General features: G+C 49.1%; 3 protein-coding genes across 10 annotated transcripts; 1 reads left to right on the plus strand and 2 right to left on the minus strand.

The window, feature by feature from the left end:
• Positions 1–40: 40 nt before the first annotated feature.
• TNFAIP1 (TNF alpha induced protein 1) lies at positions 41–9986 on the minus strand. Of its 2 annotated transcripts, none has more exons than XM_059047369.2 (7): positions 9812–9986; positions 6458–6775; positions 5666–5835; positions 5144–5233; positions 5009–5061; positions 4008–4203; positions 41–2760 (listed from the first exon to the last, which is right to left on the minus strand). In XM_059047369.2, the coding sequence occupies exons 2-7, from the start codon at positions 6660–6662 to the stop codon at positions 2524–2526; spliced, it is 951 nt and encodes a 316-aa protein (XP_058903352.1). In that variant the 5' UTR covers positions 6663–6775; positions 9812–9986; the 3' UTR covers positions 41–2523. The 2 variants fall into 2 exon arrangements, with proteins under 2 accessions (XP_058903352.1, XP_066876526.1); XM_067020425.1 differs by having other exon boundaries at positions 6458–9445; positions 9812–9932.
• IFT20 (intraflagellar transport 20) lies at positions 8033–22572 on the plus strand. 7 transcript variants are annotated; one of them, XM_067020429.1, is made up of 8 exons: positions 8033–8139; positions 9067–9437; positions 10157–10332; positions 13127–13346; positions 13506–13634; positions 14777–14862; positions 15463–15566; positions 15998–16423. In XM_067020429.1, the coding sequence occupies exons 5-8, from the start codon at positions 13508–13510 to the stop codon at positions 16077–16079; spliced, it is 399 nt and encodes a 132-aa protein (XP_066876530.1). In that variant the 5' UTR covers positions 8033–8139; positions 9067–9437; positions 10157–10332; positions 13127–13346; positions 13506–13507; the 3' UTR covers positions 16080–16423. The 7 variants fall into 7 exon arrangements, with proteins under 7 accessions (XP_066876530.1, XP_066876528.1, XP_066876531.1 ...); XM_067020427.1 differs by lacking the exon at positions 8033–8139 and having other exon boundaries at positions 13106–13346; XM_067020430.1 differs by lacking the exons at positions 8033–8139; positions 9067–9437 and having other exon boundaries at positions 10091–10332; positions 13306–13346.
• TMEM97 (transmembrane protein 97) lies at positions 16025–24397 on the minus strand. The gene is made up of 3 exons (XM_067020426.1): positions 24175–24397; positions 18790–18934; positions 16025–17884 (listed from the first exon to the last, which is right to left on the minus strand). Exons 1-3 carry the CDS (start codon positions 24301–24303, stop codon positions 17625–17627), a joined length of 534 nt encoding a protein of 177 aa, XP_066876527.1. The 5' UTR covers positions 24304–24397; the 3' UTR covers positions 16025–17624.
• Positions 24398–26612: the final 2215 nt, after the last annotated feature.

A 26612-nucleotide genomic window follows, 5' to 3' on the forward strand; every position in this document is an offset into this window, starting at 1 on the left:
TGACCAAGCTATACTGACTGTAAGCACAGCTCTGTACCACTGCAGTGTAACACAATTTTATTAGAAATTAGTGTTTTTTTCCATCACCTACGCTGAGCAACAAAGAATTGTAGTTACATGATAAAGGAGGAGTTCTCTCGTCAGGACCTGTGCCATCCTTTAAGCAAAACTTCATCAGGTAACAGAGTGATTAGAACCTAATCCTGGTCCGTGTAATTAACAGCAGGCTTCCATTTGTCTCACAAACTGACAAGAAGGTTTGACCATCCACACTTTTTGTTTACATTCCCCTGGGCTGCTCAGAGTTGAAAAATTCACACAGCCAAGAGCTGCTTTCTAAGTGGGGCTGGGAAACTCAGAAAATACCCCAAACCCTTACACCACAGTCTGATTTTAAAAGCTAAGATTACTTCAGTGAGTTCAATGTTAGTATTCAATATTTAAAGACCAAAGAGATATTTTCAGCTGGAGGACATAAGTACCCAGAGTTCCAGAAAGACTCCTCACCACTGAGACAGCTGAGGATCTGAATGTCAAAGCAGTAAAGAGAGGCTACAGGGGCTGGGGAGGTCAAAGGACAAGCATTAAAATGCCTCAGTGGGGAGCTGGAACTTTGAGTATTAAAGGGCTTCAAGAAGGCAGCTGAGGAAACAGACCAGGGGCCTCAGGCAGAAGCATTCCAGTCGCTGTGGGAAAGCCACAAAGCCAAAGCCAGAATCCAGTCAAAGAAATGGATTTGTCTTCATCTTGTTACTCCAGTGAAGGCTGGAAGAACCATTTGTAGCTGATCACCAAGGTGCCTCACCTGGAAGTCTTTATACATTCAAGACTGCGACAAGTGAAAAATGCTTGATTGAAGTCACCTTTCCCCTGCCCCACCATGTCATTTCAGGTCCTTGTGAGTGTCTGCTAACCCTGGCCTGGCATTTGCCCATAGGCTCATGGGGTCAGCCGTGAGCAGCCACCTAGCTATAGAAAGAGTAGTCAAGAGACGTGAACTTGATAAGCTATGTCCCTTCCTGACTGAGTGGGTACTGCTAAGTGCTATGCTGCTTTGTTAGGCTGGCTGAACAGCTCCCTCACTGGTGGCATTCTTTTGGAAAAGAATTCGGATAAGCAGCCTCCTAAGGGCCAAGCCAAACAGAAGGGAATGAATACCAAAGCCCTGAAGAGGAACTTGCACCCTTGCCCAAGAGCCAGTGCTTGCATCTCCACAGCCAAGTACCCAACAAGAAAAATGAAGAAACCTTTCAAAGCTCTTAGGCTACTCACATTATCCTGTGTTCAGGGACTCACCACTGGGCAGAACCACCATTCCCCAGCTAGGACACAAAATCAATAGCATGGATGCAGGGCAGGGAGATGTATGGCCAAGCACAGCTGCCTCTGCACAGGGCCTCCAGGAACGTGGGGCTCTGCGTTTGCTGTCCTCAGCTGATGGGCAGGCAGGTGTGGTGCCCACGGGCCGCATGGCCTTCCTGCTGCAGCTCATGCTCCTGGCTGCAAGCGGCTCCTGGCCCCCGTGATGGCTCTTCGGGTTTAGAGTAAGTGAGGACAGCATGCCTTGGAGCCGAGGGCAAGGGAATCAAAGACAGCAATCATGTAAGACTCTAGAAGTCAGTACAGGACCCTAAGGTGTAGGGGTAAAGTATCCTTTCTTACAGGGGTGTTATTAGGACCATAGGTCCTAACTCACACATTCTTCCCCCCTCAGCGCTCTCTGGGCCAGCTGCTTGGCCAGTTTGGCAAAGCCAAAGATGGTCAGTTTTCTTTTTTATTGCTTCTTTCCCCTCCCTCAGATTGATTCTACAGGGAAAAGGGGTTTAGGATCAGAGAAGGATGACGTGAGTCAGGGCAGAATACAAATCTCCTGAATAAAAGTACAAAGTGCTTTACAAAAACAGACCCCAAAGGCATCAAAAGGGCCAAGGGTTCTGTTTTACCCAGGGTTTTGGAACCCTGGAGCAGAAATACCCAGTCTCCTCATTATTAGACTTAAAACTAGTCATTTCCTAGATTATTTTTTAAAAACCAAACTCATTAAGCCTGTGCTTAAACACCTTAGGAAAAAAGAAGCCCCACCTTCTGTAAGAAATTGGGCCTCCACAGCACCAGAAGCCACCTTCCCCAGAGTGAACCCATTCCCCATGGGCCTCCCCTGAGGCCTAAAGTAGCCCTTCAGCAGAGCAAAGGGGTGCTCAGCAAAGGGCCAAGGGGAATGCTCTTGGCAGGGGGGTGGGCAGGTCAGTCCATTCAGCCCAGGGGCAGCAGCGGCTCCCTGTGGCAGGAAGGGAGCTGCTGAGCAAAGAGGCTGGGACTCAGGCATCCTGAAGTGCTCAGGGAGCTGGGAAAAGAAACAGTCCCGCCCCAGCTCAGGCCCTCTGTGCTTCCAGGCAGGGCGTGTCATGCCTCTGGGTGCTGGAGCAGAGACCCAAGCCAGCAGCAGCGTGGGGTGGCCAATGGGGCGAGGTTCCACAAGAGAGGAGACAGGGAATCTCGTGCCCTGACTCCGGGAGGGTCTTGTCAGTCGCGATGGGCAGACTGGTGGCCCAGCTGCCGGTCGTCGTAAGTGCTGTAACGCTTGACGTGGATGCGGCGGACACGGTCCCTCAGTTCAAAGGTTTCCTCGTCTTCACTGGGGGACGCCTGGCTGCGGTTCCGGCTGGTGGCTTCCAATAGGGAGTTGTCAGGGACTCGGGGGGTCTCGTAGAGTAGAACGTTGAGTGTCTCCTCATAGATTCGGGCCTCTGGGAATTCCACCTGGGGCAAGGAGGACGAGAAGACCGAATGAGGTTTTACCCCAAAGAGGGAGCAGCATGTCAGGGCCCTTGGCCCTGTGCTGACTCTATAAGGCCTCCAGAACTCTCTCAAGAGACGTGACTTTCTATCTCAAGAGGGAGGGCGGGGGTCTTCTTCTGAAGGAGGCGTGAGGGGATGGACTCTACGGACACAGAGACGCGAAATGCTAGCATCCTCCCCCTGCCTCACCCAATCCCAAACCAATGGACTAGTGTGTGTAGAGCTTATGGCCTAGGCTCTGTGGTCAGGCCACACAGAGACGCGAAATGCTAGCATCCTCCCCCTGCCTCACCTAATCCCAAACCAATGGACTAGTGTGTGTAGAGCTTATGGCCTAGGCTCTGTGGTCAGGCCTAGGTACAAATACAGCTCCCCCACTTATTAGCTGTGGGCCCTTGGACTTAACCTTGCTCTGCCTCAGTTTCCACATGTTAACATCTACCTCAGAGTTGTTGTGAACATTACATGAAAGATACAAAATGCTTAGCAGAGAGCCTGACGCCCAGTAAACGAAAAGTAAAAGCTTGGCTGCTTTGAGGCCTTCACGTGCACACAGCTCTCCCCCAGATGAGCTGCCCTTCCACCCCAGCAATGCTCTGCCATCTCCAAAACACGCTGGCGGCGGGGGGTGGGTGCACAGCTATTCTCCAGGGAGGCACCATCTGCTTGCAGCTGGGGGTAAGAGAGTTAGCTATCTCCTATCAGATCCCTTACATGTGCCTGGCATTGCGTCGTCACTGCAGAGGCTAAGCTGATTGACCAGAAACACCCAACCAGCGGGGGCCAGAGGAGATATGAACAGCTATTTCTACTGCCCTGCACTGCTTCTCCTAAGAACTGTCTCATTTTCGTAACAGCTCTGTTAAATTCACACTATCATTCTCAGGTTTCAAATGAGGAAACTGAGGCCCAGATGGTTGACATGGCTTATCCAAAGTCAGAAAACTGATAAATGGTGGGACCTGAGTTCAGACCTGAATTGGGCCAACTCCAAAGACCTGGACCTTCCCATGGCACCAGGCTGTTCCCTGCTGGTCAACAGCCCTGCCTCTCAGCTGACCAAAGCAGAGTTCTATACCATTCCCTAAACCCCACGCATTGGCTTTTGTCCTTGAGCAGCACCATCATGGCAAGTTTGGGAAAGACAGCAAAATGTATGCCCAGTGGCGAAAGGTTCCGCCCCACTCATGCAGGCAGAAGCCCCGCACCTTGGTCTGCTTCTTCTCGGTGGCGTACACGATGGAGGTGCAGCACACCTCCGCCAGCTTCCGACCCTGCCCGTAGAAGGACCAGCAGCAGATCTCGTCGCCGATGACATCCTTGATGAAGAGCACACGGCCGTTGAAGCGCAGGGAGAGCTTGTCGAACAGCTCAATGTTTTTCAGCAGGTGGTCATCGGAGTTGCTGAAAAACCAGTGAGGGCCCGGAGGCCTGGGAGTGAGGGAGGTCCCAGCACAGGGGCGGGTGCTGGCTGGCATCTCTCCTCCCCTCCGCTGTGTGCTCATGAAACAAGGAAGAGTCAAGATGCCAGAGAGCGAGAGAAAGGGTCATGGGGCCCCCTTCGGGTTTGGGGGCCTGTGAGGAAAAGGAGGTGAGTTGGTTTTAAGTTAAAGCAGAGGACTGAGGGAGGGAGGTCTCCTCTTACCAGGCTGGAAGGAAGGAGGCTTGCTGCCATCTCAGCAGGAGGACCCCTTCCCTGGCTGTGGGGGGTGACGCTGGCAATATGTCTGCCCACAGGGAGTCCCTGAGAGGGTTTGGGTCTCCAAGCCTGCAGCCTCCTGCATATACTTAACTATGGCCTGTTGAGAGGCCATTGGGGGACAAGGGGGACACTGGCCCAGCTATGAAGAGCGAGGGCTACCTGAGGAGGAGTCCCAGCCTCTTGGCTTCCCAGCCTTCCTCCAGCCCATAGAGAATGCAGGGAAAACCCCTGGCCCGCTGCCCGACATGACACACGTTAAGAGGCTGTTACATGTTCAGTCCTGTCTATATCCCAGCCAGGGCCCCGCATTGAGTTCCAAATGCCTCGGCTCTGATTTCCCTCCTACTCTGTTCTCTTCCCGAGACCCAGACTCACGCCAACTGTGCCAAGTGTGCAGGTGGCCTCCCTTGGGTCTGCTGCCCGATTTCTGTCTGCTCAGCCCTCCCCGCTGCTTCTGTGGCCCTTCCCTGGTCAGCACACCCCACCCCTCTGCAGGTGTCCCCCTACCTGGTGTAGGAATACTTGTTGTTGCTTCTGTTGTATAGCAGCTTCACCACGGGCTGTGAGGGAAGACAGCATGAGGGCCAGGGGCCTGACACCCCCAGCCCGCGGCCCTCGGTGATCCCTCAGAAGTTCCAGTACCTTGGTGGAGGATTCGATGAGCCTCTCCTCTTCTTTCAGGGATGTGATGACGGGGACGTTGCACACAGGCTGGTAGGAGTCCTTCTTGTCCTGGGTGACACACAGCCAAGAATCTTTCTTTGAGATCTTCTGTTTGCCAGGCTTAGCCAGGCTTTCCCCAGGAGCCATCAGAGCCCCTCTGCCATGGCCACCCCCTACTTGTTGAGGAGGCATCAGATAGAGACAGGAGGCCCCTGGCAATAGGACTGCCAGCTGGCAAGCAGACCCCCATTCCCAGAAACCTAAAATCCAGATATCTAGGCAGATAAACTAGAAGTACGGTCTACTCACATCACCTGAGTCCGTCACCTTATAAACCGACTGGCTGCCAGCTTGCTTGGCCTGGGCAACAGCTGGTGTTTCTAACTAGGTTTGGACTCATCAATCGTACCTGCCACGTAGCCTTCCAGGAACTGGACCCTACCTCCCTGAAGGGGGGGGCCCATCCCGACCTCATCAACCTGCCCGACTCTGCCTCCGTACCTGCAGGGCAGTCTGGCACATGTTCACCAGCCCCTGAATGAGGTAATATTTTGCTTCAGCCATCAGTTCCTTGATTTCTTGCCGGTTTTGAGGGAGGATGATGGTGTCATCTCGGAGGTAATTCAAAATGGTGCCAAAGTGCTTTCCACATCGGTCTATGAGGATCCAGCCTAGGGATTCAGACAGGCCCCAGAGGCTTACTGTTTGTCTCCAGGTACCTCAGAGCAGGTAGCAGGCAAAGGCCACCTGACGAGCCTGGTGGCAGGTGATAAGGAGCACAGAGCCCACAGCATCGGGTGACGGGAGTGGGAACAGAACGTCCAGCTGTTAAGTCCATGGCTGCTTTTCACCCCTCCTCCCTGAAGCCAAGAACTGGCACATACCGTGGGAGACACAGGCCCTCCAGGCTCTGCGGAGGCCAAAAGAGTTTGTCTAAGCTCAGGAGTGCTCAGGCCCATCTCCCGGCAACACAGAAACACCTGGCCCTTCTTGCCTTTGGCCCGCTGCCCAGGCACTATGACAATGGCCCTTTTGAGAATCTAGTCCTATGTGAATATTTTAAAAGTATGGATCTTCTCCCTGGAAAATATGTAAATACACAACATTCTATGTATAATTTCAAAGAATTCTGAAGCTCTACCAAGAACTCCAGGTGAAGGAGTCCTGCACTAGGTGAACAGGAAAAATGAATCTAGATTCCAGATCTGCTAGGCTTGAGCCACGCCCTGAAATCACTTCCTCAGGAACTTCTCCTTCCTTCCCCACCCCACCCAACAAGCCCCAGCACCTCACCTTCTTTGTCGGTCAGCACCTCCATGCGCCCACTGAACATGGCCTTGAGCATGGTGTCATGCCGGGTTAGCGCCCGCACGGTGGTGTAGTACAAGGAACCACCCACATTGAGCTGGACGTATTTGTTGCCCAAGCCTCCTCCCTTGAAGCCGCTTAGCTTGGGCTTGGCCCCTGACGCTGGGCACAGACAGGTATCCCCCGACATCTCCCGCTGCAGGTAGATCACCACACGGCAGGAGGTTGGCTTGGAAGGCCCCGCCGTGGTGGAAGGGTCACGAGCCAGTGGCCAGTGGAGGCCAGAGCCTCATACTCTCAGCGCTGTGAGCAGGAGATGGGAGAGAAGACAGGAGTCAGCAGAGGAGAGCCCTCAGCCAGGAGGGAACAGGAAGAGAAACACTGACCATCCAGTCATTCTCTCCTTATGAGCCCAAGACTCCCTGGCGAGGCTAAAGCCCTAGGCAATGGCAAAAAAGACATTCCTGCTGTTCTTCATGGTACCAGGAACCAGGTCTGGGAGCACAGTCTCCCAGAACCTGATGCTGGTCACCTCACCAGTCTCCCTGAGACTTGGCCCAGCTCTGGGCAGCAAGGAGGCCAAGTAAACTCTTGGAGCTAATCAAAGACAGCTCCAGGAACAGACTGGGCAGAGCAGAAGTCCTCACCCTGGGGATCCACCAGTCAGATTCCAGTTGTTTTCTTCTCAGTGTTCCCAGGATCCAAGATTTCCGGCCAAACCTATTGGGAATCCAGCCAGCCTAGGAGTTTCCCAGGAGTCTGAGGGACAGGATGCACTTCCTTTCTAACGATTCCAGGCTCAGGAGCAGCCTGCACCAGTTTTTCCTTTGAGCACCACCCAGAGTCTGGCTTCAGGAAGGCAAGTAACAGCAGCTTCAGGAGAACATGGATTGAGCCTGGCTGGAGGAAGCCAGCCAGTATTCCTGGCAGAGGTTACCCTAGCTCCAGCCAAGGTTTCCTGACCTTCTCCTTTTTTGGCATCAGCCCTGTCCCAAGTTCCTGAAATTGTCACCATTTTTCAGGATAGAACAACTACAGGATGGCTATTTTTGCTTTTTCCTGAGAACAGGTCCAGCCTTATCTCCTTCTCTCTTCCTGCCCAACAAGAAAGGGGAGAAAGGGCCAAAAAAGACCAGATGATAAATTTAAAAACAATTAGGTGATTTGTTAACTGAAACACTGACGGGAGTTCACAGGAGGGAGAAGCAAGCAAAGCAGAGGAGGGCAAAGCCAGATCACCCCTTATGATCTAGATTCTATACATGTTTTGGCTTTCTCAAGAATCACTAAAATTCATTCACTGAACAAAAACAAAAAGCAAACATTCTTTGCATGTTTATTATGTTCCAGGTACTATTCTAGGCATTTAATATATATCAGCTCATTTAATTTATTTGGCAATAAAACAATATTGAGTACCTATCAAGTTAAGCAGGAGGGATAAAGAGATGAAAAGATATTGTCCTTGACTTCAAGGAGTTCAAAGAAGCATGATAATGTCAGTTAACAAGAAAAAAAATAATAAGCGTTAGCATTTATCGTGCCCCTGCTTTGTGCCAGGTGCTGGGTATACAGAAGAGAACAAACAAGTCAGCCTCATGGAGCTTACATTCTAGTGGGAAGACAACAAACAAGAAAATGAATAAATAAGCAGGCAATTCCAGAAGGTGAGAAATGTAATAATAAAGATAATAAAACAGAGAGAGTGACTAGGAAGAGGTACCAATTTAGATGGGGAGCCAGGGAAAGCCTCTTTGGGAAGGTGACTTTCCAGCTGAGCTCTAAGAGCATTCCAGACAGATGGAAGAGTAAGTGCAAAGTTCCTCAGTCAGACACAAATTTTAGGAACAGAAATAAGGCCAAGATGGCTGGTGCATAGAAAGAAGGGGGAAGTTGGCTGGATGTAAACTCAGGGAAGGCAGGGTCCGGATCATATTGAAGAGTTTGGATTTTATTCTAATTGCAATGGGAATCGATTGTAGGGTTTAGAGCAGGGGAGTGATATGATCTGAGATCACTCTGGCTACTGTGTAGAGAATGGACTGCAAGGGTGTAAGAGACCAAGTGGGAAGACCGGAGGAAGCAGTAGTCTAGGCAAGAGATGATGAAGGCTTGGACTGCAGTGCTGGTAATGAAATCAGAAAAAAAGCGAAATGACCTCATTTCATCATCACAACTTGTAGAAGTTTACCTCGTTATCTCTTTTTTTGTTGTTGTTATCTCTTTTATGTGTAACCCAGAAGTGCACTGGTTTTCCCACGTTTACTGCTCCACTCTCCAAACAGTGCTTAGCACAATGCTATGCACATTTAAAAGTATTTGTCAGTTTGTTAGACTGAAACTGTCCCCGAAAAGATTTAGGTAGGTCCCTGGGAGGAATGTCCGAGGAAGGCCCAGGGCAGGTGCTGTATGAAATATTGAATATCTTTGGTGGCTTGTCATGTATGGTTGAGATGAGCCCCCACCAGCAGATTGCCCAATCAGTAAGTAAACTTGAATAGTATGAGGTCACCTTACCTTCCTCTGCCCACCCCGAAGGAATAAATCCACTCCTTAACAGGTTTTAACAAATTCCCTATGTATTTTGTGTCTAGCCCAATTTCCCCAGGATCAGAGAAAAGGAGCTCACTAAAGTCTAGGCAGCTGCCAACAGAGGAAGACAAATCCAAGCTAATCTATTCTTTTCCAACAAAGCAATTGCTTTGAGCCCCTGGATGACGTCAGCTCAGATTCCACCCGCTCAGATTCCGCCCAGGCCAATGGGTTCCAGGAATCCTGTGGCAGGTGACGCCCCAGAAAGTAACTCCGGTGAGAATGAAGTTTCCACTGAGAGCCTCAATGCTCTTCCTTCCGGAATTTGTGTGTGGATATTTGGGGCTGCTAGGGGCGTATCCGTGTCACACTCGGCGAAGCGAATGGCAACCCAAGACGAATAAAGGACAAATAACCACGGCGGTGTTACAAGGTGGGGTCCTAAGGAAAGAAGGTCCCAGAAATTCGTCATACTGGGGATGGCGAGGGGAGGAGCCGATCTTGGCTAGAAAGGGCGGATCTAGCAGAAACCCAAGGTGTAAATCTTATGCTTTATCCAGAGGGTCTGGAGAAATTCATCGAGACCCAACCTCTCCGTGGCCATTGTAGAGTCTTCCTCAGCCCGTCCCCCTCCCTACTATCGAGAAACCGAGACCGGTTCTGACACCCACCCCCAGGGGAGGATTTCAGCTCTCCACCTCCCTTCGGCGTCCCACGCCTTTTCCCCACGACCGGGAGGGACTCTCTTTGCTCAGCCCAGGACCCGTCCATCCCTTCCCCTAGGGCATGGGCCGGCTCGGCTCTCACCCTCCCAGGTGGCGCCTCTCCGCTCAGCTGGGTTGCAAGTCGACACCGTGCCGCCCCTAGACTGTGGCCGCCTGCCCTCCAGCAATCCCGGGCCTTAAACTCCCATCCTCTACCCGCGGACTCCGCCCCAAGCCAGCGGGAGCCTGAGACTATAAGGCGGGGCAGGCCCTGCACCCAATCAGGGCGGAGGGAGGAGCTCCTGAGAGAATCCCGCGGTGAGCGTACAGCTACTTCCGGCAGCCTTTCCGGCGCAAAGGCCTCTGGGTCTTGTAGGCAGCCGTCTCTCCTCTCAGGCCTCTGCTTCCCCGAAGAAGTCCTGCCTCTCAGGCCTCTGTTTCCCAGCAGGCTCTGCGGGTGTACGGGCTTACGATGCCGGGAAGTGATGTTAGGCGTTAAGAAGGTCCTGTAGCCGTGACCGCTGCTGAGGCTGGCGACCAGGGCGCCGACTGCCGCTGACCGGAGAGAGAATCTGCCTGCAGACGTCAGCCTGGGTCACGCCGCCGCCGCTGTGGGGTAAACAGGTAAGCCATGAACTCCGGGTCGGGGGACGTGGGCAGGCCCGGGGCGAGATGAGCCTGACAGGCCCGCGGCCTGAGGAAAAGCCTTCCCAGGGTGAAAGAAACGTGGGAATTCCGCCCGGCTCTGGGAGCGGTTTTACCCCCGGCTAGGGCCTGGAGCTTTACGCGTTGATGCAACCATCTTAGGAGGAAACTGAGGCTCAAACAAGTTCAAGGAGTTTACGTAGTGAAAACAGCCAGCTCCATCACCCAGGTTTCCTAATTTTCCCCACACCCCACGGATGGAGCCTGCTCGTAGCGCCCAGCGTGGGTCCGGAAGAGCCCGGGGGGCCGGGGGGCGGAGAGCGCGTCACCACCCTGATCTTCAGGGAGCTCAGTCCGGCTCTTGTGCCCGGTGCTCCTCAGGTGCGCGTGTGGTGGTAGTTGGGAGAGAACGCGGTAGTCGGCTGTGAACCCTCTGCCTACACTTCCTCTTCGGTCTGACCCATCTCATTCAACAATGTGCCTTACAACCGTGCAGCTGGCTCCGGCCAGATACACGGGAATCTTGCCTGACTCTCCTTCACCGCTCCCCAAACCCCTGCATTCAATCATCCTTTACTAAGGCCTATCAACTCGACTTACAGGACATCTCAAGTCGGAACACTTCTCTTCAGCTCCAAGCTTTGGGTACTGAATAGCTTGCTCTGTTTGCTGTCACAGTCATTCATGCCACAGACATTTGCTGAGTGCCAGTTCTGTGCAGGCACCATGCCAAATTCTCGGGTAGCAGTAGCTCCATCCTCTTATTCCCTCCAACCCATTCTCCATCCTGGGTTAGAGTGATCTCTCTAAAAGGCATATCTGACTATGCCACTCTGCTGGCTGCCCATTAATTACCCTTATGAGAAAATCCAGGCTCATTGCTGCAGCTTTCAGAGCCCTCCACCATCCAGCCCTAGCCTCCCCACCTCGCCTCATCCCGTTCCTCTCTTCCCCTTGCTCAGTGTTTCTACCACGCTAGCCTTTTGGCTCTTGGAACACATCAAATTTCTCACAGCCTCAGTATCTTCACACATGCTTTTCCTTCTGCCTGGAAAACCTCCTCCCCCTTTAACTTGAAAAACTTCTGGACACCCTTTAGGTCGCAGCGTGTCACTTTTTCAGAAGACTTTTGTTTACAATTTTTTTTTGTAATTTTGTTTACATATGAATTATGTCCTGCTGCTACGGCTTCACGTTGCACCATGTGCTTTTCTTCATACTGTTATCACAATTCATGATTATCTGTTTACTGTCTGTCCAGAGGTCAGAAGCTAAAGCATTAAAGCATTTTCTTCACTTCTCTATCCCCAGAGCAGGGACTCAGTAGGTGTTTGTGAATAAATGCAAGCTCTCAGGGAAGAGAGTGGAAGTTGAAGTGGATCTTTGTGCCCTCAGGTTACTTGAAGCAATTGTTCTAATTAATCAGCTGGTAGGTGTTAAATGCTTAGACTATATGTGTAAACAGAACAAATAGGAAGACAGATCTTTTTTAAAAGCCCAATTATAAGGGAGCTCTGGATGATTAAAATGTTTCAAAATGAAGATGCTAGCCAACTTACTTGAATGGGCTCCAGTGAGGCCAAAGGCTCTGGACCACGGTCATACACAGCCAAACATACATTAGTTGGCCCACACAGTGTTGGATGTGTTTTTTTTTTTTTTCCTTGCTTAAAATTTTTGAATTAGATACTCTCCTTTAAAAATCAGATTTCATATATTAATCTGGATTTCTGGTTCTCTTGAAAATCAGTTCTTTCAAGAATGGAGCTTAATTCTTTTTAACCACTGCTCTTCCTATGGCACACCTACCCTGGGAAGTCACTCGCAGAATCACCCCATTCAGAACAGAACTTCTTTAAGGAAGCTGGAAGGGAAACAGGTGAGGCTGGGGGAGGTGGGAGGGAAGGGCTGGCGCAGGGCCAGGTTGTGGTAGCCTTTGGAACACCGGGGGTGTGGGAATTGGTATAGCAGCCAATGGCTAGACCTAAGTAGCATTGCCTCCCTTTTTAGCCAGGGTATGTGCTGTCTTATTTTTATTTTGTGTGTGTGTTTAAGCCAGAACAAGGGTGAGTTTTCAATGTTTCCTTCCCAGAGTTGAGGCATCCTTTGGACCAGGAATGCAAGGTGGCCTGGGAAGGGAGAAGTTATCTCTGCTCGTTCTCTTGTCTACAGAAAAAAACCCACCACACTCCTTAGCTTAGCACACAGGGTGTTTCTGATCTGGCTCCATCCGACCTTTCCAGCTCCATCCTCTGTGTTTTCATCTTCTAGGCAGGATAGGCCCTTCCAGTGGCTTCATGCTCTTGTCCAGGCTGTTTTCTCTGCTTGGAATGCCTTTCCCTGGCCTCCTTATTGGTATGTTCTTGATGATATTTCACTCCTTTTTGTGTTTTCTGCTAGAAAGAGACTGACCCCTTTGGGTCCCAGTTCAGGCAGCTGTGCCTGTGGCATACATTTTGGGTAATATTCTTACACCTGGCTTCTTATTTTTTTAACCTTAATTTTTAATTCACTCAGATTTTCTTTTACTTGTCTTTTATGTTGTTCCTGTACTATATTTGAAAAGCTCTTTTATGTCCTTTTGGGTACATAGCTGTGGTTAAATAAATATGCTTATGGCTCACAACTTAGTTCACATGTCACTTCCTCTCCCCAAGTTAACTGTTCTTTTCTCCTCCACGCTTTAGTGATATTTCTGTAAAAGCACTTAACACAGTATAATTTTTCAGTGTACATGTCTGTCTTCCTCCAGCTAAACTCTGTGCCCCTCCAGGGCGGGCACCATGCTGTACTCATCTTTACCCCCAGCATCTAGCAGTGTTGGCATGTAGTAGGCCCTCAAGAAATGTGTGTTGAATGAACGATGCCTGTGACAAGCAACTGGACTTTATTCTTTCCTGACCCTTGCTCCTGTGACACACCTCTTCCTGGCTGACACTGTCACCCCTTCAGAGCAGGACTGCTCTTCTCTAGGGAAGCTGGAAAGGAAACAGGTGAGGCTCAGAGAGGCAGAGGCAGAGGGAAGGGGGAGCCTTTGGAACATCTGGGTTTTTGGCATTGGTGTCCGGGGCCAGGAGTGGGGCTGGGCTGGAAGCAGGCATTTCCTTGAGTGGCTGGGAAGTGATCGGGGATTGGGGCTGGTTTCTTTACAGCCATGGCCAAGGACATCCTGGGTGAAGCAGGGCTGCACTTTGATGAGCTGAACAAGCTGCGGGTGTTGGACCCAGAGGTTACCCAGCAGACCATAGAGCTAAAGGAAGAGTGCAAGGACTTTGTGGACAGTGAGTGTCATTTGGGGAGACAGGGTGCCACTCAGCTTTGTGCCCCACCCCCACCCCCCGACTGCAGCTTTTGGCCCTGCCACAGTGGAGCTGCTGGCTCCCAGAAGGTTGAGCCTGGCTTTCATGAATTCCCATGTGCCACCCACCTTGTCTGCCTGCCTTCTTGTGTAATCCCAGAGCACCAATCAAAACAAACACTGCAATGGAGAGAGGAGGGTATTTGTTTAGATATGCCATCTCAGGAACCTTAAACTTCAGAACTATGGCTTGGGGGTGGGAAGTGGAGTTATGATTTGATTTCTTGGGAGAAATAGTGTTCTTAGTGCCCGACTTGCCTTTATTGATTGATTGATTGCCATGCCTCAGGGCATGGCCATAAGTAAATAAATAGCTCCCTGACCAGGGATCAAACCTGTGCCCCCTGCAGTGGAAGTGCAGAGTCCTAACCACTGGACCTCCAGGGAAGTCCCTGACTTGCCATTATGTGGAGTGAAAATTTCTAGAGGCAGTTCAAAAGACTCATTTTTTTTTAAGCTAGATACCCAGGATGCCTCCTGTCCCAGCAGCCAAGCAAACCCAGTAGCAGTGAATACAGAGCAGGTCTAGATAGAGCAGGGATTTCTGAGCTTTTGGACGTCTGTAGGCTGTGGAGAGAGCCTGACAGGTGAAAGGTAGCGTGGGTTCTCTCACCAGTCTTCTGACTGCTGTGTGCATGTCGTCCTACCCTCTGGGCCTTAGTTTACTCCTCAGTAACATGGGGTTCCACTACACCCAAGGACATTGAAAAAAGCAAATGCAAGATTAAGTCCTTAAATGCTTTGAGCTTTTTATTAGCTCAGGTCATAGGTGGAAAGCCCCTACCCCACCATCAGCTGAAATCTAGTGTCTTATCTGAGGCTTGTCTAGAGGCAGTTCTTTCATGAACACAGCCCTTTGTGCCTCAAGATCCAAATATGCCCCAGTCCAGCTCTGGGCACCTGGCCACCCTTCTCTATGTTCAGACCAAGGGTGTCAGACAGCAAACGTTTTCTGACACAAATTAGAAGGGGCAGTTAGCCCTGCCGTCTTGCTGCAAGGGAATGCTGAGGGAGAGTGGTGATGCTGAGAAAATAAAACATTTTGTTTTGTTCTTTCCCCAAAAGAAATTGGCCAGTTTCAGAAAATAGTTGGTGGTTTAATTGAGCTTGTTGACCAACTTGCAAAAGAAGCAGAAAATGAGAAGATGAAGGTAAGATCAGCATGATCATGTCTGAATCTTGGCCTGGTTCATTAGCCTCTCATCCTTCTGCCCTCTTGACTTATTTGGGGGTCGGGGGTAGGGGAAGGTGGGTGGGGATCCTTTAATTAGAACAAGATTTTAATAAGAATACCTATGCAAATATTGAATGATTATGTTGTACTGAAATAATTCCTGGTCCAGTTAACCTACTGTTGAACTCTTATACGCCAGTGTACTTTCAGTCAATGTTTTCCTCTAATCTTCACGTCATCACTGAGATAGGTGGTTTACCCTTTTATAAATGAAAAAATGAAAGTGTGCAGAGTGTAGATGACTTGGAAAAGGACACAAATGGCACACCAAATGGGCCACTGTGTGCCAGGCTCTGGGGACACTCCTAGGTCTGCCTCAGAGCTGCAGTTCTTTTCTCACCAGGCATTTTGGGATCGTGAGGTTAATTAAGCCTCTTTCTGACTGACTCCTAAAGCTCTGAGGCTCAACTTTCCCCTCGCTGCACCCCACCCTTCACCGGCTCCAGGCAGCGTCCCTTCCCCACTTGAGAACTTTAATGAAGCCATGGCCTTCTTTGGCAGTATCGTGTTTTTCTAGGCCATTGGTGCTCGGAACTTGCTCAAATCTATAGCAAAACAGAGAGAAGCCCAACAGCAGCAACTCCAGGCACTAATAGCTGAAAAGAAAATGCAGCTTGAAAGGTAAGAAGTTTTGACATAAAGCAAGTTCTTTACTGAACTGCAATTCTGTTTATCCTTTTTGAATGGTCACCTCGTCCTTATTCTTCACCATCGTTCTCCCAGGAATAGTGTCTTAACTTGTCATCCTGATTAAAATAAAATTACATTTCATGGGAAAAAAATTTGTTACTATCAGACAACCTCTAGTAGTTTGAGAGCACGAACACTCAGGTAGTGAGTGTCCAGAGTTGGCTGGCTCTCTGAAAGGAAACTTCTCATGGGTGGCCCTAGGTAGGGCTTTGCCTCTTATTTTTGCTCTCTTTCTTGCCCTAACTTCATTTTAAACTCACACCGTCTCTTGGAATCATCTAAATCACTTATATTCTTCTCTAGAATTAAGTCCATGGTTTACTTCATCCATTTTGAGGGCTTCTAACAATTCTGTTTTTCAGGTATCGGGTTGAATATGAAGCTCTGTGTAAAGTAGAAGCAGAACAAAATGAATTTATTGACCAATTTATTTTTCAGAAATGAACTGAAAATTTCATTTTCTAGCAGGAGGGCAAAAAAAAGAAAAAAAACCCCACAACCCCCAAACCAAAAAAACCTCTGTACCAATCCAGTGACTTGACTAATGACCCAAGTGTGTTGTGTGAGATGGTGTGTGAGGAATACAGCATCTCTGAAGGCAATAAAACAAATCTGGGGGAACTTGTTTCAGACGTCAGTGCCTATCTGCAGGCGAACACCCAGTGGCCACTGTGGTCCAGGTTCTCACCTCTTGCATTCTCAGTCTGAACTGAGCAGCCTATAAACTTTTTTTGTAAATTCACAAAGCTTTGGAAGGAAAAGCAATAAATTATTTTCAAATGGCTTGATCTACCTCTTTTCCTGGTGCCCTTGAAATGTACATTTAACCCTTTGTAAGAGAACCCTGGACTCTCTAGCCCCTGGTCCACAAAACAAACCAGGCAGTGGTCAGCAGCTACCTTTATTTTGACCAGACACACAAGTCAGATGATACTCCCAACAATCAGACTGTTAGGGCTTGTAAGCAAAACAGGCAAAAAGGGGGAACTAACCAGGACCAGCATCTACCATTTTCCATGTGTGTTACAAGTCTTTTTTTTTTGAGTTGGCCTCGAGTATGAATTTAGAGAAAGCTAGCAGAATACCACGTACTAACGTGAAGAGACCCTATATGCACACACTGGACCTGTCATGCGCAGCTCCCCACCACCTGTTGCCTTTGGCTGGGAATGAGACAGGAAGGAATTGTTAAACTATTTGGTAGGACGAAGTTATCCAGTAGGAGGGACACCTCCAGTGCAGGTCTGAGACACCGGATGTCAGAGTAAAGGAACTTATGTTAGGTGGTCTGTAAAAAGTAATAGAAGACTGAGGCTTGGAAAGAGGATAAACAAGGAGACTTAAAAAAATCTCTTCTCCTGGGACAACCTGTTTAAGACAGAAACAATACACCTTCCAATTTGGCCCATTTCTGGCTGAAGGTCATGCCAAGGTTGAACGTTAAGAAAAACTTAAGTTTAACCCTCTTACAGAATAGCTCACCCCCACCTAGGCGTGGGGACAATAAAACAGTTTTTAATGAGCATCACAGAGGCACAGCTTCAAGCTTAAAAATGGCCTGAGACACCCCAGTGACACACTGTAGAGAGTCATGAGTCAAAGGGTTAGTCACGGGTATACTGTGGGTCATATGACTCATGAACATGCCAAGTAGGCCATGTTGCTTGGAAGTTCATCTGGTTTCTGGTCTGGTCCTGCCTTTAGTAATCCTGCAGTGGCGCTTGGGCACACGGTGAGGCCTCTGGCACCACCTCCCTACAACCTAGCCCACACCCCTCTGCTCATCCTCAGGTGATTGGTCTGTCTGTGCCAGTGCCCTTGGAAGATGAGGGTTTGATGTGCCTCCTGCCAGTGCCTTGGCCATGTGTGTTGCTGCTGGTGTGTTTCAAATACTACTGAAAACCTGGGTTCAGAGCATTTTCCTGGTACTGGGTCCAACAGGAAACTGCCCCATGATCACCTCTCCCCTGGACCCAGGGTTATTTTTCCTCATTTTTTCTTTCTTTTCTCCTCAGACTTGTAGTAGGGGTTCTGCAACATGAAAAGCAGAAGTATAAGAGGGATGAGAAAGTAGGGCATGTAGACAGATATAAGGAATAGTCGTTCGTGGAAAGTCTTAGGTCCTTGTCCTCCGTAACAACTGGCTTTGGAGAAATCCTCGAGTAGAAGCGTGGAGAGGATTGGAATCAGAGTTGTCATCGTTTGAACCGAGTAGATGATTGCAGGGGTGCGGATCCACCTGCAGCCTCCTGAGGTCAGCGAGGAGAGAAAGAGATAAGGGTTAGATCTGCTCATGGCTCCAGGTATGTCCACAACGTCCTCCACCCTGTCTCTGCCTGCTGAATCGTTCTACCTCCTTTTCCAAGTGGAAACAAATGGGAAACTGGATGTGATATAATAATGCCCAACGTGCAAACTTATGTGACAGCTGGAGCCCTAGCCACTGACTGCCAAAGAACACTGGGTGGTGTCAGAATTAATTCAGAAAAACTCTTAAGGCAGTTAAATGGCCATTACTAGTTAAACCGGGTTGGTCTAAAATGCAATTGGGGGAGGGGAGGAGGCGGGGGGGGGGGCAGCCCCGTCAGCAACATCTCTTTGCTAAGTAATTATATATAGGTGAGAGGGATCAAGAGATTCTGCTAAGAGATGGCTTGGGGGTTCCAGTGGGAAAGAAGCTGTACAAGCTTAGTTACCATGAACACTGGTATGGCCACCTTCTTTTTTAAAGCATTCGTCATGGGGACACTGTAAGAATAATTTTTAAATGAGAAGTTAAGCCATTTAGAGATTAGCTTGATGCTACTGCTTAAAGCCAGTATGATACTACCCAAAGCAGAAAAGTAAAAGCAACAACAAAAAAGAAATTCTGTTGGGGGGATGGGGGGGAGGGACAATAAAAAGGAACAAGTTCAAACTTGAAAGTAGCCTCAGGTTTCATGTGTGTGAGAGATTTCCAGTTGACTGAGGCAGTCCTGCAGCCCAGCTGACCACAGACACTAGCCTGAGCCTCGTTAATGTCCCTGTTCCCACCAACCCTATATCACCCTCATATAGCCTCCAGGGACCACTCCCCTCTCCCTTGGTAAAACTTTCCCAAAAGATTTCTGGGACCTGGTTTCAGAGCAAAAATGGGATTTCCCCATTTACTAACCTTTGAAGAAGGCATATGTTGCGACGGGAAAGAAAGGCAGCTGAAACACAAGCTCGCAAAACAGGAAGGACTTAAACCACAGCGGGGGGTTCTGTAGCAGGGTGTCTTTGAACTCCTCAGTATACCACTGCCGCAGGTTTCTCAGCTGGGAAAAGATGAGGATCACAATGAATACAGCTACCTGGCAGGACAGGCTTCAGCAGCTCCAACCCGCTGGCAGAGCCTCTCACTACCCAGCTCCCTTGGCAGCAGACGGCATACCCAGCTGGCTTTTGTGGTGCAGCCTAGATGGTCATTTAATAAAAACTCACTAGCTCTAACTCAAATGTTACCTTCTCCCAGCAGCTTTCCTCAGCTCTCCCAGCCGGTCTGCTACCCAGCATGTCTGTGATAACATATCCAGGTGTGGATACTGTAAGGAGCAACAGTATGTGGCGCGTAGTAGGCTCTCAGCTGAACACACAAACGTGAAATATCTGCCAACAACAGTCTAGTCTTCTTTATAAAGAAATGATGTGAAAACTATCGTGACGTTTGTCCTTTCAAAATAGCAACTGCACAGCAAGCTCCAAGGGCCAGATTGCCTCAAATACAGAAATAAGTTTCCTTGTCTATTTTGGGGGGCAAGGTGCGGGGGAAAGTGTGAGGGAGGTAAATCTGACCTCTGCGAAGCTGCAATTTTAGACAATTTAACTTATCCCCAAATCTCAAGTTCCTTGTCATTCTTTACCTCCCTAATTCTAAAGTTTCTTCTCTTTTAGGAGATCAGTAGTATATTTGCAGAGGAACAGACTGCCTCACTCTGGAGAGTGAGTGGCCTCAGTTCTAGCTTGGGCCCCACCTTCGTGATGACACTGTCAAATCAAAAGATGCAGATCCATGTAGACGAGGCTGCAGGCAGGGGAAAGAAGCAGGAGGGTTTGAGGCTGCCCATTTTGTGCTCTTTTAAGAGCCCAAAGCCTAGGGCTCGCCATACTACGTTAACCTCCTGGAGATGGCATCTTGATATTATGATAAATCAAGACAGCTTCCAAGATAAGCATTTGGCTTACAATGGAATATCCAAAGATATTTTTCCTGTTAATTTTTAATCTAAAGATAAAGGCTCACTATTGTGAAATAGAGGCCTCTGTGCTGCAAGTGAGCTTTAAGCAAACATCCAGAAACAAACATTCTGTTAGCATAATATTAATTACAAAAAGGCCTTAGCTAGATAATCAGTTTATTGACCAAGTGATCTTGAATTTGTATTTGACTTGAAATTTAAATTCACAGCAATATCCTTCCTTCTAAGCACTTTTCAGGATGGTAATGTAGAAAATATTCATAAAGGTTAAGTCACTGCACCTCTCCTGGGCTCTATTTTCTCATTTGTAAAACAAGCAACTTGGACTAAATGTTTTTTAAGATCCTTTTTTGCTTTCTAGATTTACTTTAAAAAAATATATTGGATCTATTTTGAAAGATTTACTGCAGAATTTAAAAGGCATTCTGGTTCATTTGGGCTTCCCTGGTGGCGCAGTTGTTAAGAATCTGCCTCCCAATGCAGGGGACATGCATTTGATCCCTGGTCTGGGAAGATCCCACATGCCACGGAGCAACTAAGCCCGTGCACCACAACTACGAAGCCTGCGCTCTAGAGCCCGCGAGCCACAACTACTGAGCCTGTGTGCCACAAATGAAGCCCGCACGCCTACAGCCTGTGCTCCGCAAAAAGAGAAGCCACTGCAATGAGAAGCCTGCGCACTGCAAGGAAGAGTAGCCCCCGCTCGCCACAACTAGAGAAAGCCCACACGCAGCAACAAAGACCCAATGCAGCCAAAAACAAATTTATTTTTTTAAAAAAAGGCATTCTGGTTCATTTGAACTTCACTTTCTATTTAATTTGTATACATTCAGATCCACCTATTTCATAAATCCAGGCAGATTTGTACAACACTGTAATTTCTAAGGGCTGCAGGATGATAACAGCAAAATTTAAAACACAGTTGACCCTTGAACAACACGGGTTTGAACTGTGCAGGTCTGCATATATGTGGATTTTTTTCAACAGTAAATACTACAGTACTACATGGTCAGTCGGTGGCTGGTTGAATTTGAAGATAGGGAAGAACGTGGGTATGGAGGGCTGACTATAAACTGTACGTGGATTTTCGACTGTGGAGGGTCAACGCCCTTAACCCCCAAACAGAGTGATGAGCATGGTACCCAGGGGCTGAGTGCCTGGCTCTGAGTGCTGGCTCTGGGCAAAGCACTTAATCTCACTAAACTTGATTCCCAATTATAGTACCTACCTCACTGTTGTTAAGATAAAAAGAGTTAATACTTACAGTCATTAGAACAATGGCTAGCACAGAGTAAATGTTAAGATTACTTAACTGAATGTAATACATATTTGGAGAAGTTCAATTTAATCCTATTAAAATCTCAGCATGCAACTGGTCATTAATAATTATTAGGTAAGACCCCAAAAAAGGTAATAAAACTGTTTCCATTTATAACTGACTCCATTTGACTCAACTTACCATTGTTATCCATTAAAATATTCACCGGGCCTACGCACATGGGTTTCTAGACCAAAGTTGCTACTGAACAGTCTTGCACTCCTCTTAGAATGAGCGCACAAACTTTCAGCATCTAGATGCTCACTTGTTTTCCCTTATTTTAACAGAAGCAATGCTACCCAGCTGCAGATGATACTACAAAATGCTTCCCATCCTCTCCATGTTCTAATCCAAACTAAATTCTTATTGTTTCATGGTAAGAGTTTTTCCAAGTGTTGATCTGATTCAAACCAAGAAAGATATTTGCAGATTTTAGCCTAACCATTATGTGATCTCCACAGGCTTTTTAGTTCTGGAGAAATTCCTTCTATTTAGGGAGGAAAAACACAACAGATGTTAAAATTTGGCATTTTTCAAAGAGAATCTGAAAATAACTCGGGGCTTTTATTATTATTATTTCAGAAGCAACAAAACCATCATTGCCCACCCCAAAGCAACAAGAGTGAATAGAGACACAGGCCTTCCAAGCTGGGAGGCCCCTGTGTTACTAAGGTCTTTAAACAGTATCACAGGACCCCCCCCCCACACACACACACACAAAATTACAGAGTTTCTGGTCAGATCCTGTCTATGTTGGCCCTTGACCTTTTACAACAAGTCAACTTAAAAAAATAAAGCTGAGAAAACTAACAAATCAAATATATAAGTTTAAATGGGGTCTTTATGATTTTGGAAACATTTTAATTGTATTTTGCAAGTGGTGAGCAAGAACTTGTGGCAATGGCACATTCACAAAAGATAGGGAAACCAACAGCTGTTAAGTCTGGAACGGTTGGCCACCTGGAGTAACATAACTGCTATGTATGTATGTACTTATTTATTTTGCCTGTGCCGGGTCTTAGTTGCAGCACTCGGGCTTTTCGTTGCGGCATGTCGGCTTCTTAGTTGTGGCAGACGTGTGGGATCTAGTTCCCCGACCAGGGATCAAACCCGGGCCCCCCAAATTGGGAGTGCGGAGACTTACCCACTGGACCACCAGGGAAGTCCCATGACTGCCTAGTATTAAAGGGACTCATAACGTCAGAGATTGTGAACAGGCAGACTGCCTGAGTTCTGTTGGCCACACAGACTTTGCACAGACATGGCTCTCCTTTCTTCAAGGCAACTAATGGCTAATGCGGAGCTGTGACGACCTGTTTAGAAGGATCATGTACCACCTGGGCCTGTGTCGTAGGCTGAATAATGGCTCCCAAAGACATCCACATCTTAATCCCTGGAACCTATGAATGTAACCTTATTTGGCAAAAGTGACTTTGCAGATGTGATTAAGTTAAGGATTTGGAGATGGGAAGACTATCCTGGTTATCTAGTGGGCCCTAAATGTAATTACAAGTGTCCTTATAAAAGTTGGGCAGAGGGAGATTGGACTAAAGAAGAAAAGTCAGCAAAGTGATGACCAAAGCGGAGATTGATCTGACGTGGCCACAAGCCAAGAACACCCGCAGCCACCAGAAACTGGAAGAGGCAAGGAACAGATCCGCCACTAGGACCTTCAGAAGGAACGAGGCCTACAAGACTCATTTCAAACTTCTGACCTCCAGAACTGAAAGATAATAAATTCGTGTTGTTTTAAATCACTATATTTTTGTAATTTGTTACAGAAGCAATAGGAAACTAATACATCTTGTATATTTTGAGCTTGTGATTTAACTCATCTCTCCTACTTGACAGTTGAAGCTACAGAGCCCCGACTTGCGCAAGGAACTCAAGAAGTTCCTGGAAGAACCAAGTCCCCAGACAATGCTCTTGCCACATACAACCTACATTTTTCCCAGGAAAAGGTAGGTCAGAGGTCTTCGTATTTATGCTTGGAGCTAGAAACAAACCAGACTACGGAGTGGGGGTTTATTGTTGAGCAGTGGCTCTTAACCTTTTGGGGAGGTTCAGACCCCTGGAAAAGTTGATGGAAGCTATGGAAAACAAGGCACACACAATTTTGCATACCCCATTAGGGGTTCATGGACCTCAGGTTAAGAACCCCTGCTCTGCAGAGAAAAAGCATTTAAAGAGAAACAGAGGTAAAATCAAACCTTTAGGTAGACACGTCAGGCTTGCCTATAGTTCTGCAGACAGATTGGAGAAGTGTAAACTGAGGACTGGAATTCCGTGATAGGTTATAGGGTCCAGACATGAAAATAAAACTCAATAAATAAAAAGCATTTAAAGCAAAAGTTAAAGTTTGGGGTAAAGAATGCTCTCCAACAACCAGGAAATGAGGCTTTCGCCTCCGTTTCTACTCAGGTGATCATTCTTGCTCAAACCCAATAAAAAAGGCCGATTTGAAAAGGTGTCGTTTACTTCTGAGCTTTTGAAGTTGCTGGATCCTAATCTTGAAATCAGGACGCTCTGTGAATGTCCCTTAGAGGGGTCTAATACTACTTGCGTTATTTCTTTGGGATTAGTCGGTACTTTTAAAGCTCTCCCAAGAAACACAACTTTAAAACAAATCCAACATGTGTCCATAATTTAGACACTGGTTCATCCAGGCTACTTCCCTCAAATACTGACAACTGACCAGAGCTGGGATGTGGGAGTCTTAAACCCAGGGAAGAACTGTCTTTAAAAGGAGCAAGGTGTTTGGCCCCAGGAGCCTTGGGGAAGCGGCTGGGAGAGACAAAGAAAACCCCGAGGAAGAAGTCGAATTGAAGGGTAAGGAGGGGCCGGAGCGCCGGCGGGACCCAAGGAAAGCAGGAGGGAACCCTGAGTGGGCGAGGCGGGGCGCCAGGCCGGAGGAGGGGAGATCACGGGGACGCCGGGGCAACCGCTACGCCGAGGGGCGCCAACCTCGGCGACCGGCGGCCAGGACAGACGGCGCCCTCACCTCCACAGGGTAGAGATCGCGCGGCAGCACCGCCTGCAGGTCCACGAGCAGGGTGATGGGGATGTGGGAGAGGAAGTAGAGGCCCAGCAGACACTCCAGGCCGCGCCGGGCGCCCAGAGGCCCCATCATCCGTCCGTTGGTTAGAGCAGGAGCCCAGACTACGCTGGGAACAGGCCCGCAACCGCGCCATCCCAGGACCCCGCGCCCCGCCTCGAGGGCGACGAAGGCCGCTCCTATTGGCTGAGAAGCCGCGCGCGGGCCGGGAGCGTCATCCGAGGAGGCCAGCGGACCGTTTCCATTGGCCGCGGGGAGCGCCGCGTGACGTGGGGGCGGGGCTGCTTGGCTGCCGCTTGGGGCCGCTCCGGACGCGGGGCTTGCACAGGCAGAGGTTCTCCTTATCGCGGGGCATGCCGGCCTTCTCCCCGCGATCGCGTGCCATCGTGCCATCCGTGGCCCTTTCGCTCATTACTCTTCCGTTCCTTCGCTCCCTCCGTTCAGTGCTTGCTGGGAGACTCCTGTGTGCCCGGCTGTGGGCGCTTATGGAGATGGAGCGCCCAGTGCAGTGGGGTGTCACTCAACAGGACCGGCCGGACAGTGCGTGGTGGTCCGGGCCGTGGCGGCAGTCACGGGACGTGGGAACAGCGGGCAAGAACCCTGTTCCTCCGGAGTTAGGGTCCCTGAAGCCTTCTGAAGGATGTGTAGGAGGCAGCCAGCCTCAATTAAGAAAGAAGCACGGGGATATAGTAGGAGGTAAAATTGATAATTCTTAGTGATTGGCTGTGGAGAATGAGGGAGGCTCAGTGGTTCATTTTTATTCAGCAAATATTGATCTTTAATTATATGCTGGGTCCGGGTCTGCCCTGGGACAGGATGGGTGGGGCTGCCATTCACTGAGAAGAGTGAGGTAGAGGAGAAGTGAGTTGAAGAGAAGGTAATTTGGTTCTGGCCATGTTGTCACCGAGCGGTAGCCTCTGCAGCATCTGAGTGGAAAAGTCTAGCAGGCAGTTGGATGAACGTGTCTGAAGATGTAGATTTGTGAGGCATCAGCGTTTAATGGGAGTTGAAGTTTTGAGGGCAGAAGGCCTGTGAGAGATCTTAGGCGACCTGCAACCTTCGGGGTCATGGGACGAGGGGGCTGAGATACAGGTAGACAGCAGGAGTGTGATGTCTCAGAGACACGGGCAAGGAGGGAGGGTCAGCTGTGTCAGAGCAACACCTGTGACCTTGTGCGAGCAGCTGTGGCTGGTGGAGGCAGGAGCCTGATGACAGCCGGGCAAGGAGTAAGGAGATGGGGAAATCAAGGCAGGGAGCTAGACATATGATTATGAAAGGGAAGAGAGATGGGGCAGTGAGTGGAGGGGGATGTGCTCAAGAGAGGCTTATTTATGTACTTTTCAGATGAGAGAGACCGGAGTACTTTCACTTGTTTAGATGCTGCTTGAAGTTTCTCGGTCTGGGGAAAGGTTGTCCATGTAGGAGGATGAGAGCAGGAAATGTGGCTCAAGGCCACCGAGGAGCTGGAGAGAAGATCAGGTTTAGGTCAGAGGAGTGCTGTTCTCCCCACGGTGGACCCCGTGGCACTAGGACAGAGAACTGTGGTCAGTGTAGAGGACCCAGCTGAGATGTGTGGCCATTGATCTGGAGGCCCCACTCTCCTAGGCTGTGTGCTTTTCTCCATCATGAGATCTGCACAGAAAAAGGCTGTTTGACTCATCCAGGGTTGGGGTTAGAAAGACAGTGGTGATGTTGAGGAGTTGAACAAGAGAGTGATTGAAGAGACGGAGCCTGCAGTTCAAGCAGTATAGGGAGTGACATAAGGCCAGAAGGGGCTGGTAGACTGGGAGAAATTGGAGAAATTTTGAGGCCTTGCTGAGGAATAAGCGCTAATGTGATGGGAGTAACTGGATGAACGGGCCAGAAGGTTGGGAGAGTATGACATGTGGGTACAAGTGTGTGGGTTCCGGATCTCAGAGGTTCTGCCCGTGGGAAGCTGTAGCTGAAATGGAGTGGAGGGGAAGGTATTTGGAGATGAAGTCAAGGGACAGAGAGCCCAGGGTGTGGGATGGATGGACCACAGAGGCCACCTTGGATGGTGGTGGCAGTCGGGTGGAGAGAAGGCTGTGAGCTCATTGCCAAAGTCTTCGGTATGTAAGGGGAGTGACCAGGAGAGAGGTCGGCATGGGCTGAGGTCTGGCTTAAACCTTGGAAAGTGGAGGGGAAATGGATGTGGCCTTGGAGAGCAGGGAGGCTGGTTACCCTACCTCCTGACGCTGAGCTAGTGGACTGTGAGAAAATGAGCAGCCAGTGCTGGGGAGGGCCATGGGGAAGCCAAACCCTTAGGGGCAGGGGAACTAGGTGTCATTTACTGCAGGAGGTAAGGGCTGAGGGTGTGGAGGGCTTTGTGAGCCCCATAGTAGAGGGGTTTGGGCTCAGAGGAG

Source organism: Kogia breviceps, chromosome 19 (genome assembly GCF_026419965.1).
Source record: "Kogia breviceps isolate mKogBre1 chromosome 19, mKogBre1 haplotype 1, whole genome shotgun sequence".
In the NCBI taxonomy this organism is placed as follows: Eukaryota; Metazoa; Chordata; class Mammalia; order Artiodactyla; family Physeteridae; genus Kogia; species Kogia breviceps.